Raw genomic sequence first — 17,035 nt, forward strand, 5'->3', positions numbered from 1 at the left:
TTTCTTGAAAATTCAGAAAATCTGACATGTAAGGAAGGGTTCTACTCACTTCATAGTGTTACACTTTATTTAGTGGATATATTATAATCAGAACTGGCTACCCCATTCTCAAATTAAGTCACTAAGTTTGAAATGGAGACACACACACACACACACACACACACACACAGGCAGTTGTCAAATATTTCAACATCTGTTAGAGAAGAGAAGGACAACAACTGTCCACGGAGAACAGAACAAGGATCAATGAGGCAGGTTCAGGTTGAAAAGAAATTTCCGAGCTACTAGAGCAAGTCAGCAATAAAATAAGCAGCTTAAGGATGCAAATCCAATCTACCCCTTTGGGGGCTGTCAAGGAAGGTTAAGAGAAGCCTCCATTTATAGGGGCCTCACCTAGAGACAGGAGTGGCGGAGGGCCGGGGCGTTGGCACAGTCAGTTTGCTTGGTCTCTATGACTGTGCAAACAGCGTTTCCAGAAAACTGCATTAAATCTAATTCAGATATTAAGCTGCTAAATACACAAACCAACTTAATTTAATAACCTGTGAGGATAAGTTCAAGTCTGCTTTTATTCAATGCAGAATATCCACAATTTAACAGCTTGCTCAAAGGGCTCCACTGTTTAAAACAGTGTGCTGCCTATAATCTCTGGCAAAGTGCCAGGACTTCAACCTCTCCCTGTCCTCTAAGGAAGTATCCAAACCATAGCTAGGCCTGGGACCCGGGGGCTGGATCTGGCCCAACTGCCTTCTAAATCTGGCCCGCAAATGGTCCAGGAATCAGTGTGTTTTTACATGAGTAGAATGTGTCCTTTTATTTAAAATGCATCTCCGGGTTATTTGTGGGGCATAGGAATTCATTCATTTTCCCCCCTTCAAAATGTAGTCTGGCCCCCCACAAGGTCTGAGGGACAGTGGACCGGCCCCCTGCTGAAAAAGTTTGCTGACCCCTGATCCAAACCAACAGGGATTTTCAGTTCATACATCATTCCATGTTCTGCAACCATTGGCATTCTACTCCCTTCTATTTATGTAAAATTAATTTTTCATAACATATATGTATATTTTTTTCAAATACTTCATCTCAGAGAAGTTTCAACTGTCCCTTTTCCTGGCCACTCTCTTTCATTTTCTGTCTTCATTTTTAGAGCTTTTATTCTTTTTCATTATTTGTGTGAATTTTTGCCAGTGTACTTCTGCGTCCATTTACCAAGACACCTTGTTAATTTTGACCTGATTTCTTTTAGCAGAGGTTAAAACTGGGCTGTTTCACACAATGTGTCAAAAACTGTAATTGATATTGTTGAGCCACAACAGAGAAGTGAAGAGAAATAAAATGTGATAGGAGTGTTACTCTGGCAGTACCCAAAGGTGTGATCTATTCTACAAACGTGTATCAGTTTTCTAGCAGTAAAAGGTAAAGTAGCAGTGGCATTCCCAAATAACCATGGGAAGTGTAGTTTGGTGAGGTAACCTTTGTGATCTTTCCTTTCTCAGCAATTATAAACCCAAGAGTTCTCTAGGATAAATATATTACTGTTAAACTGGTTTAAGTCTGCAGTGTAAATATAACTCTGTGAAAAGGGGAAATATGTACTTTGTAAGGTAAAGGGACCCCTGACCATTAGGTCCAGTCATGACCGACTCTGGGTTGCGGCGCTCATCTTGCTTTCTTGGCCAAGGGAGCTGGCATACAGCTTCTGGGTCATGTGGCCAGCATGACTAAGCCACTTCTGACAAACCAGAGCAGCGCACGGAAACGCCATTTACCTTCCTGTTGGAGCAGTACCTATTTATCTACTTGCACTTTGACGTGCTTTCAAACTGCTAGGTTGGCAGGAGCAGGGACCGAGCAATGGGAGCTCACCCCGTCGCGGGGATTCGAACCGCCGACCTTCTGATCGGCAAGTCCTAGGCTTTGTGGTTTAACCCACAGCGCCACCCGCGTCCTCAAGGATGTGTCAGAAGTGGGATGTGAACCCACGCCTCCTATTTGTAGGTTTATGCTAAATGATGTGATAACCAACACAAAAATAATACTGTTGTATCGTCACATCAGTACTCCAGTTGGCCGCAAGAGCTTCTCGCACTCAAGCGGAAGCTGCGATGGATGTTAGGCTTCCGAAAGACGTTTGAAAACCAGACCGTTTACTTCTGGATTTTCAGCATTCGGGAGCTGAAATGTTCCAAAAAGGAGCCGTTCGGGAACCAAGGTTTGACTGTACTATAATTTTTGACACTTAAGAAGTAAAATTCCCTCTCTCTCACACACAGCTGCTCTCAACATTCCATAAATTAAACATAAGTCCTTGTTGCCCTACTCCCCCCTCCTTTCTTGATTAAAATGTTGTTTGTTTCAAATTATGAACTATTATACAGATTCCCCAGTATGTCAAACCTGGATTCTTATTCATCCATTGATGGTGATCTCAGATATGTCCCACCATGGGATCACTTCAGTAATCCATCCCCACTCTCTGGCTTTTGCCAACTAAGCTAACCAAGGGAATTGATGTAACATAAATTAAATTACAGCAACGTATTAACATTGTTGTACACCTATAATGATCTCGACTACTTTGTTTCTTTGTTGCTGTGCTTAATTGACTCTGACGGCAAGAAACAGTTTGGGGAAACTGCAGAAAATTCAGTAGGACCGATCATAACAAAAACATCACACTGTGCTTATTCTGATTTGGCTTGTTTCAGACTTGGAGTGGCTCATTGTACAAGTTCTGGTGATTTTATACAGTTCAGTGTCAATTTAGAAGTCTGTCTTTTGCACTTTAATATGCACTATTACACCACTCTCTGAAAGCTTTTTATTTGATCTCACAATACATCTTGCAAAGAAAAGCCTGAGCAAAAAGCTAATGCAATTGAACAGCAAAGCTAATCTCACTACCCACATCAGTATTCTTATTCACAGAGGTATTAACATTAATTACCATCCTTAGTGAGTGGTTTTTAAATACACTTCCTGCCAAGTTACCAGAGAAAATCCTGCAATTGTCCCATGTCCCAGAATGAGCCTAACAACAATATATATGTAACAATGTTTACGTGCTCAAACCATGTGCATGTGAATTGCTAATGCTTATTGGGGTATTAGAAACTGTTCCTCATGAAATGCATCACCATGACACTCTGAGGGAACTTGGAAGGTATCAATTTGTTTAGCAAATTCTTTAATCGGAATTGAATAAATTCAAGACGTTAGCTTACCAATATTCCTAGGAGTAGCAAGCCAAAGGAAACCACAAACAGCAAGAAGCAAGGCACTATGATACCCCCATCTCTTTTCGGATCCTACAAAACAACACAAACCCATACAGGTTAATTGGAGGTATTTAAAAGTCCAAAAGTTCCTAGTGCTGCTGTTCAATTACCTATCCAGTTAATCCCTTTTAAAAATCCATGGCCAGAAATCAAGAGCCTTCATTATATGAAAACATCTCAAATTCAAATCTAAAGTTTTAACTCAAACTCAGCCCACCCCTATTCCAAATTTTCCAATTGCTATCATCAAACAGGACAGAAATGCCGACTCTACTATCTCTTACATAAAATTGATCCCTAGAACTGGAGTGATTGATCCACTGATCCAAATGCCTCTGAATTGTTTCCTTCTGCTTGGTGCTTCTTTTGTGGTGTAGCGTGAGGATCAATCAGACTTGAAACTGCTTCCTAGCGCATGACATCATAACTCAAGCACAAAACTAGGGAAGACACTGAAGGTCACTGATCAGACCATCTGCCTTTAAAGAAAAATAAAACAGCTTGGAGGAGCAGAATGGAATGGGACTGTTCTGAAAAGGAAAGGTGGGGTTTCCTCTGAAACCATTTGTCCCATTGACAGTATTAATGGGGCAATTTACAACAGGAAAGGGATCCGGAAAGAAAGGATTGCCCCCTCTCTTACTGTCAGAGTTCCAACCAAATCTGAGGGTCCCCATTTCTTTTCTTAAATTATTTTAAGGAGACAGGAGATCTGATCCCATATCTGCAAGGTCCCACATTAAGAAAATATGGACTTAAGAGGCACTGCTCTGTCTGTGGAAACAATTCCACACATGAGGTGTCAACGATATGTGGGTGATGACACACAGCTTTATTTCTCATTTCCATTTGCAAATCTTAGGGAGGCTGTAAAACTCCTGAACAGGTGTCTGGGGATGACTTTAGAATTAAGCTGAAGTCTAATGCAGACAGTGCTATGGGTGGGATGGCTGGCTGATCTGGGTGGACTGGTATGACCAGTGCTAGATGGGACCAGTGCTATAGCTTAGGTGTCCTCCTAGACACCATGCTGTTTGTGTCAACACTGGTAGTGTCTGTAGCTAGGAGTGCATTTTACCAGCTCAAGCTGGTACACCAACTACAATCCTATCTTAAAAGACTGGACCTTGCCTAAGTAAATCAATGCTTTAGTCACATTCAGGTTAGGCTACTGTGATGCACTCTATGAGAGGCTGCCTTTGAAGATGGTCTGGGAACTCCAACTGAGGTAGAATGCTGCTGCTCTGTTGCTGGTGGGGGCAAGGTGATAAGAGAATGCAACACCAGTTCTGTGCCAGCTGAGCTGGTTATCACTGCATTTCTCAGCTCAGTTCTAAGTGCTTTGGAACCAAGTTATTTGGAAGTCCACTTTCAGCCATACAAGGCTGCCAGGCATTGATATATGCATCAGAAGCCTTTATGTGTGCTCACATGTGAAGACAAGGCTTTTTGTGGTAGACTCTAGACTGTGAAACGCTGTCCCCATAGAGGTGTGCCTGGTCTCTACACTGATGGTTTATAAATGCATTTTAAAATCCTACCTCCCAAAGGCAGCTTACAGATGAAACTGAAAGTGCCCAGTTCAAACAGAGGGGCTGTGAAATCTATTCACAACTCAGCTGCCGTGAGCTAGCTCCACAGCTGCTCAGCACCTAGCTGGGAAGCACCTGTCCATACTGGCTGCAGGCTTTCCCCAGAGCTGGCTCCATGGAGCTGTTTCCTGGCTTAAGAGGGACTGCAGTGGCTGACACCCATCCCTCACAATGGCTTTGGGGGCTGAAATGTTATATATAAGAGTTTTCGCTTTTCCCCTGAAGGCATTGTGGGAGGGGGGGGGTTGGACTCAGGTGGTGAATACAGCAAGACACGTTAGTTTCCTGAGTTCAACAGTGGCACTGAGCCAAGGAAGTGGGAGAGCTTAATTCTCCTCCCCTTCATTCCCCCACCCCCTGTCATCCATAGAGGTCTGTGTTACGCTGAAAGTGGGGGATGCACTGAAGGAGGAAGGGAATTGAATTTTGGTGCCCTCTACGATCAATCCAACTTCCTCAAAGGGGCAGTTCGCCCTCACTTGTGGGAGTGACACTTAGGTCAGAGGAAACATGTCAGAGGCAACGATCCTACCCCAATCTCCCAAGGGAAAGCTAAAGCAAGAGATGGCAGAGAGAAAGATGGAAAAGGGAGGATAATAATCGGCAAGTCTAGAGTGAAATAAATAAATAAATAAATAAATAATGGTTGCCCCAGCCATTATGGGTGGCTTCCAACAGAATACGTACACAAAAACACAACAGAACATCACACATTAAAAGCTTCCTGATACAGGGATGCCTTCAGATGTCTATGGAAGGTCGTATAATCATTTATCTCTTTGACATCTGATGAAAGATCATTCCACAGTTTGGGAGCCACTATGTTCTGCATTAAAAGGTTAGAGATATCACTGAACATACCTTTTCAGAATCTGTAAACAATTGTCCAGGTGAAGTAAGCAGATCGGACAATATCTCAAAAACCTCCAGAAATTCTGGGATTGTTTCACAGCCACCATACCAAAACATAAGGGAGATAACCTGTGCAGTCAATCAAATAATTCATCATGAGCTTTCATCATCAGGAAAGTGAAATTTTCATTTTAATCTCAAGCCTGCATAACCAATTGGTTTTCATTTGTTCATTTGTTTAAAGTGCAAACAGAGATAAAATACAAAAAATTGTTTTTGTATCAGCCAGGCATTTTTGCAGGCTACATACATTAACTGGAATAAAAAGACAAACAGATTATTACCTGGTTGTAACATGGCACAGCTTTTGACATAATTTCAGCTATATCAGCATATATGATGTGGGAAATCTGGCCCCTAAAATGTATGAATCTAAAAAAAACAAAAGCACTGTTGTCCTTTTCTCTTTTTTTAAAAAAGCAATCTCCATCTGAGTTAAGTCCGGATCCTTACCAATATCTGTGACAGGGCGAAGAGATACGCAATTCCTCCGGTCCACCAAGCCACCCAGCTATGCTCTGGAGTCCTCCTCGAAGAACCTTTCTGAGATTGTTCTGCCTTGCTCTGCAGTTCCTGCTGCTCATCAGCTCCATTTGGTGGTTCCATCACAGCTGGCTTCGAAAGACCTTCATGTGCGCAAATGAAACAAGTCAGGAAATAAAACAGCAATATAAGCCTTTCACTCTTGCTTGGGCTGCAGATGGACAGAAAAAGCTGTCAGATACCTGCCAGCAACCAGAGTTAGTAACTGCAGCTGGAGACATGAACACCACACTAATCCATGCTACCTTCATAGGAAAAATGTAGTGTGGGGAGATATATAATGACCCATTCCCCCTCCGCTCCCCACCTGCAACAGAATCAGCATTTTGTTGTTCGTATGTACTTCAGTTTTCAGTTCTTTCCTTTGGGGCTGTGTGATATCATATGCCTTGCTTTACACCTTTACATATACTTGTTACAATAATAAACTCAACTAGCCATTTTGAAGCGCTCACTCAGAGCCAATAAAAGAGCTTCTGGCCCAAATCTGATTGTGCAATACTACACTAATAAATCACCCGGTATGTGTCTAAAGGGCACCATGGAGTTTTATACTACCTCCTAAATGAAATGTCCACAACAGATGTAGCACATTCGTACCACAGGTTCCCAGGCATCCTATATGGGGTGTAAAGGTAAAGGGACCCATGACCATTAGGTCCAGTTGTGGCTGACTCTGGGGTTGTGGCGCTCATCTCACTTTATTGGCCGAGGGAGCTGGCGTACAGCTTCCGGGTCATGTGGCCAGCATGACTAAGTTCCATTTAATTCAGCTGAACGCAGGGTAAATATACATAGGATTTGGCAGTAAATCCTGCAAGTCCAGACACTGTTCATTCTTTTATTTTCCCCTGAATGATCAAAGATCTATAATCCTCAGTGGCAGCTGTTTCAAAACTATATTCATTACCTGCATTATTATTATTATTTTTCATTCACATCCCACTGTTCATCCAAGGAGCCGAAGGTTGTGTGCAAGGTTCTCCCATCTCTATTTTTATCTTCACAACCACCCTGTGAGGTAGGGGCTGGTGCAAGGTCACCCAGCAAGCTTCACGGCCAAGTGGGGATATGAACCCTGGTCTCCCTGGCTCTAGAGCAGGACTTGAACCACAACACCACACTGACTCTTACTACTCTGTTCTGCTCAAAACAAGCTGCCATAGCTGAAGCGTGTGAGAGTTGGTTGTAGAACTGGGCTGTAACTGTTAAAATAGGAATCTGATTTGTTAGGAAAGTACTCTGCAAACACAGTGCTTGAAACAGAAACATAGCTTTCCTTCTCTCCTCTGTTGGCCTCCGAACAAAACTGCAGATAAACTGCTTAAGAATCCTCCTCTGTGATGGTGAGCAACAACCACTTCCTCCTGACCCCTCTCCTACCTGGTCCCACCCACTAAATGGCCTATTGTAATCTATGGGCAAGCTGAAGAGTAGCTGTGTGCCAAAACGTCTGAGGAGATTGCTTGACTTTACAGTCATTGCTGAGTCACCAATCCTCTCCACATTAATTTTCACATTGCTCCCACTCAGTCCACCTGTCATTTCATATGGAATGAGAGATGGAGGGAACGAAGCAATGTTCTCTTTTTCCATGCAGTGTTCCGTTTTCTCCAGTGGGTTCTGTCTCCATCCTTGGGACAAGGCACCTAAAAACTGACTGGTGATCATGCACTTAACAACATGTCTCTCTCTGTGTGTCTTTTCACACACACACACACACGTGTGTGCATGCACAACAAAATTGTGGCAGCTGCTTTCCTGAGCAATGTGTAAGTAAAAAGTAAAGCATCTTCAACTCCCACTGCTTCTCTTGAAGATCAAGCCTTGCTATATTCAAGCCTTGTTATATATATGGAGAGGCCGCTGGAAACAGCTTCAACTCCCACACTTTTGCTAGATCTGACACAGCTGTGCCAGAGAAGGTGAGGCATGGCTGCTAGAGTAGCCCAAAGATGATGACTCAGCTCCTTACTGCAGTTTTGAGGTGAGCACCACCACAACTTCAGAAGCAGCAGAGAAAGCCTAGATGAGGCAGGCTTAAGATAGGACTTGATAAACTATATTGCTGGGAAACTTGGAATGTTTGGTGGAAAAGCTTGGAATGAGTCCAACCAAACATAGGCCAGAGTTTCTTTGAAGACATCCCTTTTATAAAATTCTTGAAGAATGGCAACCACCAAAATTATTTGGACACATATAATTTCTTTTAAAAAGAAACTCTCTCGAGAGGCAACCTTCTAAGAAGGAACAACTCTTCTGAACACAAAAAAGAATCCATGAAAAAGGAAATTAGAAAATTTCTTCTGACATAAAATCCCCTCTAAGGAAATGAGGAATTATGAAACCCTGAGAGAAGAATTTGTTCTAAAGGTTGAGGTGGGGGAGATTATAAAATCACCTACTGAGGCAAAGTCCCTTTAAAATGAAGGCAGTAAATGTTTCCTGTAAAGGTAATACAAGACAAATTCCTTCAGCTGCTGAATGGCATGCAGAAATTCAACGAGTTTTCTCTAAAAAAGGAAACAGAAATAGAATAAGCTTCTCCTTCAGGGGGAAAACCTGCATAAGCCCATCAGATCCATAGTTTCATCTCTTTCAAGTGGCTTCAATTTTGGCTCCCTGTTCTGGAGCTCATTCTCAAGGTAAAACAGAAGAAGTAAGAGAAGAGGGCACAGAGCTGTCTGTATAGCATACTGAAATGACATTTCCATTCTTCCATTAGCAATAGAACAATCGCTACCATTGTGTAACCATATCATCTTTATTAATCTCCTAAAGATAAATTTTGGAACATCCCATAATCTTTTACAGCAGGCATAGGGAAACGGTCCTCCAAATGTGGCTGACCTAAAACCCCCATCATTCCTGACCATTTGCCATGCTGGCTGCCACCAGTGAGAGTCCTTACCCCCCTCCCAACACACAAAACAGAAAAGCATGATGTGGAACCTGTTGCGAGCCGCTAGAGAGGGAAGAGAAAATTAGCAAGAAGCATGGAAGGCTTTAGGTGTGTGCTCTTTGGATCCCTGAAAATTCTGAGTGGGAGACCTAAGTTTGCAATATAAGAGAAATATAATATTAGAGAAATGACCCAGCTTTCTAAAGGAGGCTGAATGCGCACAATAATCTTTCCACAAACAAATTGTGCTAAATTGTACTAGAGGTGATATGCTTATCTTAGTTGCTTGCCATAATCAAAGGTCACCGATGAGGAAGGAAAAGACAAGGACATCAGGATCACCACAATTTAAACCACTATGATTTGTTCCAAGGCTAATGGGAGGAAGGGGTCACGGTTTGAAAAGTGAGCTGGCTGCCCCTTCCCAGAGCAAGATTCCATCTTTTGCAGCACAGAACCTCTCCACATCCAGCTGAGGCCGACAGGTCACAAAACCAGTATTAACAGTGAGAAAATGTAGCTTATTCCAATGAACCTGTCATCATTTTGTAGTCCTTCTTTTATGGTACATATTATCAGTTCATTCAAGATGTTTCATTGTTTATAACAAAAAAAAAATAAAGGGGGAAAAGGTAACAAAATCTAAGAGGTTTTGGATGTTTTGAAGAAAAGAAAAAACAATAATCATTTTGGGTGGTGCAAAACTATCAGGAAAAATAAGAAATACCAATGATCTAAAAATGACCTAGTTAGTAGAGTCTTGGGCCTCCATGGAATTGAGGGAAAAAAGAATTGTAGTTCTTTGAGGAGAGAAGTGGACAAGCATGCCCCCCCCAAAAAAATGTAACTAAGAAAAAGAAACTGGATTGTATAGCTTGGATGCCAGGAAAATGACTGTAGCTGGTTCCCTAATGAACAAGCAAAGAGGTTAACTTGGGGATTAAAATCTTGTTGCTCCTTCCACAGGAACCACTGTTTTCTCCATTATTGTTGAAAGTGGAACACATGAATATGGAATTTGAATCTCATCCATTCACAATGCATGGACCCAAATTTCTCATTGTGGTTGTGAATTCAGCTGTTAAAAGCTTGAACGAGGTGGTGTTACTTTATTTGTCAGTTTGCAACCTGCCATTAATGAATTCATAATGCACTATGTATGAGCTTACAAATCAGTGTTATGCAACCTGTACAAAGTGTAGCTTATGGTTGGCTGCTTGTACTTACCACTTAAAAGAAGAAGAAATAAATGAAGCCAGGGAGTCCTCCTTATTAAAGTTCTCAAAGGGGAATTTTAGTTCAAGCATTAGTCAAAGAAACAAATGTTTAAACTGATTGAACAACCCTGCAAAGTACTCCACACGTTTAGATTATGGACACAGGTTTGTTTTGGTCTTTTTTCTCTTATGGGCATCTTTGGGAATAGATACACCATTTCAAACCCCAACTAGACCTTCTGAAAAACTGACTTTCCTTAAAAAAAAAAAAGTATGGAAAATGATGTCAGAAATATGAGCTTCTTGTGAGAACACAGAAGAATATTAGGTTTCATTATAGTACAAATGGTTAGCATTTGCTATCTTTCAGTTGGGACTTCCTTCAAGGATGCCTTTTTGTCTTTCCTAGCAGCCCCCATTTCTCTTTTGGACAGCTAACAATGGCCAATTATTGCCAAACAATGAAGAATTTTTTTGTTTTTGTTTTTCTGCAATAGCTAAAACAAATGTGTGTGGTTGTTTTGCAGCATTCAGTGTTTTCCAGTACTTAGAGGCAATTTGGTGATGGACTTCTGAGCTTTGTTTTTAAAAACAAAAGAAAAACCCAGCAATGAAAGGTTGTCAGTTCAGCTGCTCTTACCACATCAGTTGCCTAGCCTCTCAACCCTGAAAATGCAAAGCCACACAAAAGCTCTGTAATCCTCCAGCTAAAATAAAAACTACATCTGTAAGCATTCAAGTACCCACTTCATGCAGATTGAGTAAAGCTGAAACAAGGATAATAAAGTAGGAGGTAGATTAAAGATAAAAACCTTAACACAAGAGCCGAATTCTGATGCCAAAACAGAATTGGCAAAACTAAAATACAAGGGCCTTCTAGAAAAAAATGTGATTTGTTTAGCTGTTGACAGATTGGGCCTGTGGTTACAGTTTGGGTTATAGAACTTAATTTAGGGTCATCAACTGACAGCAGAATGTAGCTTCAAAAACTCACTCTTTGGTATAGTTACCAGATGCACTCTAGAGCAGAGTCATAGCAACCAAACCACAAAGAACAATGGAAAGATTGTAATATTATTCTGGAGCTTGCCAACATAAGTATGAAGGACTGCACAGGTTGGGATTTAAAGAAAAAGAGAAAGAAAAAAGTGCCCCCTACGTAACTCTTCTCTGTGTATGTGCAACTGTGTGAAAAGAGGTATGATTATTTATTCATCATTAATGAAACCATATGGTTGGTTTGCAGTAATGCAGAGTGTAGTTAAAATCATGAAGCCGTTCCTATTCTGAAAGCAGAAGTTTATAAAGCAGTTCGTGAACTTCTGAAATACCCATTACAATGAAGCTTTCACTTCAAATTTATGTATCATCAGCACATCATTGCTTTTCAGTAAAGTATATTTATGATCCTAACAGGATAATACATTGATTTGCAACTCTTTCCCCCTGGGAGGCGGGATTATGATTATCATAATCAAAAGGTCCTCATATAGGTTTCTGGTTCTTGGGGTCTTATGGCATTTTAATGGATAATTAATCTATTATCCCACCCTCCGCCCTTGCTCATAGCTTTCTTTCACTAATCCTTTCTGGGACAATTTATCCATCACTGTCACTGTTCAGCTGGAGGTCTTGTCTGATATCATCCAACCCAATCCAGCTTTCAAATTCTGATTCAAAAAAATGCCTTCTCATGAGTCACTGCAGCAACTCCTGCTGACTCCATAGTCTATACTTGTATCTTGCTTAAAACATCACAACTTTGGAAGAGCTCCTGATTATATTTTCTCTTTGCTCCATTTTCTTGTGCAATCTAATACTTTACATAATATTATGGCCTTCTTATACGACTAGCAATATATGTGAATTTTTTAGATGGTATCTGTGAAGTGAAAAACCTTGCATTCTTTGGAAATGTAGCTAAGATAAGATTGTTCACATGCCTTCATTCTTTCCCTAGTCTATGACAACATCTACTCTCTCAATAGCACATAGGATCAAACCATTAGATTTCATTTAAACCATTTACAGAAGATGGTAGCATGCAATATGCTTGACAGCTATAGGTATATGCCTTTGGTTTTCAAAGGCTTGGTTAATTATTCTTATTTTTAGGTACCTCCAATTATACCATTCCTGCCATGCAGTTAACTTCAAATGCAGCCTCATATATATTTAATGGGTACATGGTTGCTTCGGCTCTCTGCTTCCATATTAAGATCACTAGGATCATGCCATAAAATAGACATTGATTTTTAAACTAACTTTGATATCTAAACATGCAAAAGTACAAGTAGCTTCAATTTTAAATAGTATAGAACTGGAAGGTAGTTAATTTAGAGCAGGTTTCTCCAAGAGAAATGTTTTCAAGGAAGTTGAACATTAAAATGTTTTGTCAGCTGAGATTCCCCTCTTGCTCATGGAGTAAGTTCCCTTGCTAAGACGTTCTAAATTTATAGCCCTGGGTAACTTTCCCCAGCTGCTTGATGCAGCTAATTAGATTAGATTGCCATGCTAGGTTTGTATCTATGCAGCAGCCCATAGCTGCTTCCTCACTGGCGATCACTTGTAGCTGAGTAAGATTGTCTTCCATGAACACTGTCTTAACAGTGAGTCTGTGACTGTGGAGACCAATTCTGGATCCACACGTCCTTCCACAGTGGGGGCATAGGTTTCTGGGCAGGAGTTGATCATGGTGAGGGTTTGTCCTCGAACACGTTTCTCCCTTTTGTCCTGAGTTCGAGCATCTTCAAAGTCCATGACACCTTTGGTAAATGCTGTTCTCCAATTGGAGCACTCACAGGCCAGTGGTTCCCAGTTGTTGGTTCTTGCCTTGAACCTCTTTTGTTGTCCACCAGCATTACGCTTTCCATTTTAAAGTTTGGAATAGAGTAGTTGCTTTGGAAGACGATAATCAGGCATCTGAACAACATGACCAGTCCAATGAAGCTGATGTTGAAGAATCATTGCTCTGACACTGTGATCATTGCTTCTTCCATTAGTTCGCTTGTCTTCCCAAGTGACATGTGAAATTTTTGGAGACACCGTTGATGGAGTCTTTCGAGGAGTTGGAGATGCTGTTTATAAGTGGTCCATGTTTCACAAGCATACAGTAAGTTGGTAGTACAATAGCTTTGTGAACAAGCATTTTGGTTTCCCTGCTAACGCCCCAGTCCTCAAACACACTGCGCTTCAATTGGGAGAAAGCTGCATTCACAGAGTTTATGTGATGCTGGATTTTGGCATCAGTGTTGGCCCTTGTGGAAAGATAACTTCCCAGGCAGGACAAGTGATCGACCCTTTCCAACGTCACATAGGCTTTCCATAGCATAGCAATGGTAGGCCCTGGTGCCTTCCAGAAACTGCAGCATCCAATCTCCTGAACCGATACTCACATCAAGGCTGATCCAACTCACAACTCTTCTGTGGAATGCCCAGCTTTTCTAAGTGGATCATGCCCAAAGCTCTCACCAGAAAGATGAAATAAATAAGGGACAGTGTGCTTCATGCTGGCATGCCTGAATTCTTGTTCTCTGTAGAACCTTGTGGACTGTGCCATAGCAGTCAATTGATTTCAAAATCTGCAGGGTGTATGGCTTCTGTGACTGATGGAAGAAAACAGGTGCAACACTTATGCCAACACGACTGCCTACTGACTCTTTTTAAAAAAATAATGATTGAATGTTCTGTTAACAAGCTCTCCAGTTCATGTAGGTAGGAGATCTTATTGTTGCAAACAGGACAATAGCATTCAGAGAAAGCCATTGATTAATTGTAGGTAGAACACTGGACTAAAGCTTGAAGGTCATGCTGTGTTTATGTTGCTGAAACAAACAACAACAGAGTGTGGATAATGCATTTAACTTAATTAATTGTTTCCCTCCTCTGCAGTACTGCAGCATTTCTTTGTGTTTCAAAATAAAAGAAGAGAGCAATTTAATTTTAAAATGTAAATAGCTTTGGCCTTTGAAAATGTAGTTGATGTTAATAGGCACAAATCTATAGCAGTACTTCTCGTATTCTGTTATTCCTAATCCTAAACAAGCTTTGCTTCTCCGCTGCTGTATAGGTTGTTTGTCAACCTCTTTTCTAAGCATCTTTCCAATGTGAATGGATCACCACCACAATCCAAGGAAAGGGATTAACATACACAAACAGCATTGTATATAACTTTCTTAATGATGAGCGATATCCAAGTTAGGATGCAGTTCATCTGCATCATGTTGTTTTGAATGGGAAATCTAAATTATGCCCCCTTCCATTCCCCCTCCCAAAGCTAGTGTCCATACCTTGCTTTACAAGTGTCTTGAGCCGTGTTGTGGCTTACATTTCTTCAAAGCTGAGCACATTCTACATTGCAGGGTGGGATTTTAAAAGATACATGTGTATTACTATCAGTGATTTCATTACCTAGGGATATGTTATTTGATTTTATTCTATATGTTAATGTATTATATTCTTTTTCTTCCCTCCCCTTTTTAAAACTTCACTGGAGGCCTCCATAATAAGAATTTCTCAAGAACACATATTTTTTCATTGCCTTGGCAAAATGAACCACATTTTAATTGTATTTGTACATTGTTGTTGTTTAGTCGTGTCCGACTCTTCGTGACCCCATGGACCAGAGCATGCCAGGCACTTCTGTCTTCCACTGCCTCCCGCAGTTTGGTCAAACACATGCTGGTAGCTTTGAGAACACTGTCCAACCATCTCGTCCTCTGCCGTCCCCTTCTCCTTGTGCCCTAAATCTTTCCCAACATCAGGGTCTTTTCCAGGGAGTCTTCTCTTCTCTCTCTCTCTTTTTTTTAAATGATATTTATTAGAAGTTTAAAAATTACATAAAAAAGAAAAAAACCATAAGAACCAATACAACAATACAGCAAAAAAGAACAATAACATTAAAACACACATCCAATATTCCATATCTTTATTTTTCATTTACTTGTTTCATCGACCTCCTCACACCTCCCTTTTTGTATTCTAGTTTAATTAATTATTTCAGCAAATTCTTTCCATCTTTCTCAATTTTTGTTGAATAATTTATCTTAACAGTCTAACCTATTAATTAACTCAGCAAATCCTTTCCATCTTTCACTATATTCTGTCATTCAATTTACCTTAATTTATTTTAACCTTATCTTACCATAAAGTACCTTAAAACTTAAAACTTAATACCTATTTATACATAACTCCTTATATCATTTCTACTAAAGCCAAATAGTTTCATTCCAACATTTTTCCTAATACTCATTAATTTTACACTAATTCTCAAAATAATTTTTTTATAAAAACTTTCTTCTAATCCTCATCCAACGTCTCTTCTTCCTGGTCTCGGGTTAAGTCAGTCCTTACTGTCCATTCCATCTAGTCCATCAACCTGGTGATCTTATGTCCGAAGCTCTTAAGTCTTTTCCATGTCCCTTCTGCAGATCTTCTTCTTGTTTATACCTGAACTTTACCTTGTCTTTTGTTGATCTTTTTCTTAATTTCTTTCCTTTCTCATTGAGGAGTAGGTCTCGGGGAGACTCCAACCCCACAATATCTCCGTCTTCCCTCAACAGATCAGCCCATTCTCCACAGTCAGCACTGTAGTCCAGAAAGTATTTAAAAGCATGTTTCAAAGTCCCCCCACAACTCCAGATCCCCTCTGGCCCAAAACCAAATCCCAAAAACCAAAACGTCCCTGCCTAGGGGGATCCATCCAACTTCCCATCTCCCAACCAAACGATACTCTCTCTCTCCATATCTGACTTTCTCCAGGTTCAGTCTTCAAAAACAGCAGCTTTTGCTCCTGCAGGGCCTCGGGTTTCTCCATTTGTGTTACTTGAGGTTCAACAGCAACCTCCTCCATTATCTTCTGCCCTTGCACTTGCCCTGTCAAAACAGATTCCTGGGTTGGTTCCTGAATGGTTTCTATATGAGTATTCACTGTTTGTCCAAAGTTTTTGACTGCAACAGTCATCAAATCCATCTTCTCATGCAGCTGCTCCAACAAAGCGCTTGTCTTGCAAAAAGCAAGCACCAAAACTTCTTCTAAACACATTTTTATCCAAGGTCAGAGTCTGGTCTCATGATCCTTAATCTCCACAGCTGTGAAATCCCCAGATCGACTCCAGCAACAGTTTAACAAGCTCCCTCTAGAGGAGACAATATCTATTTGTATCCATCTTTTGAAAGCAGGTCCAACAAAAGAAAGTTACTTTCATTTTTCAAATATTTTGTTTCTTTTGAATGCAAAAGGCAACATTGGAATCAGTATGTTTCTCTTTTTTAACTATCTGTCAAAAGACGTTCCATTCACAGTCAATGAACTTCCCCATAAATTTCTGTCTCTGACACCCCGTTCCCAGGTTTGAGACGGTGGAAATTTATCTTTCTTTACTCTCTCTCCTGCAGGCTTGAACAATCTAAGATTTCCCCCCTCTTCTCCTGCTTCCAAGAGGGGTTTTGATGGTTATAACAGAAGGAAACTTAGTCCTTTATATACGACTTTCCTGACTTTAGCTTGCAAAGTTTTGCTTCAGTCTATTTACAAAAGTGGAAGGCGGACTTCCTGTTTAGAACCTTCCTGCTTCGGCGCCAAATTAAAAT

General features: G+C 40.7%; 1 protein-coding gene across 11 annotated transcripts in view; it reads right to left on the minus strand.

Moving 5' to 3' along the window:
• The window catches only part of PTPN5 (protein tyrosine phosphatase non-receptor type 5), a 71,956-nt gene that overhangs the window by 25,476 nt on the left and 29,445 nt on the right, over window positions 1–17,035 (minus strand). For 10 of the 11 annotated variants that reach the window (XR_014212651.1, XM_082194041.1, XM_082194038.1 and 7 more), the window contains 3 exons: window positions 6,236–6,408; window positions 5,732–5,851; window positions 3,225–3,308 (listed from right to left, as the gene is read on the minus strand). Coding sequence is in view for 10 of the 11 variants with exons in the window: in XM_082194041.1 (XP_082050167.1) it covers window positions 3,225–3,308; window positions 5,732–5,851; window positions 6,236–6,388 (357 nt within the window). In the remaining variant the exon portion in view is untranslated. Of the gene's footprint in view, window positions 1–3,224; window positions 3,309–5,731; window positions 5,852–6,066; window positions 6,155–6,235; window positions 6,409–17,035 lie in introns of those variants that run through there. The other variant, XM_082194042.1, reaches the window with a different exon arrangement.

This window comes from Podarcis vaucheri (assembly GCF_965113315.1).
Source record: "Podarcis vaucheri genome assembly, chromosome: 1".
NCBI classification, from domain to species: domain Eukaryota; kingdom Metazoa; phylum Chordata; class Lepidosauria; order Squamata; family Lacertidae; genus Podarcis; species Podarcis vaucheri.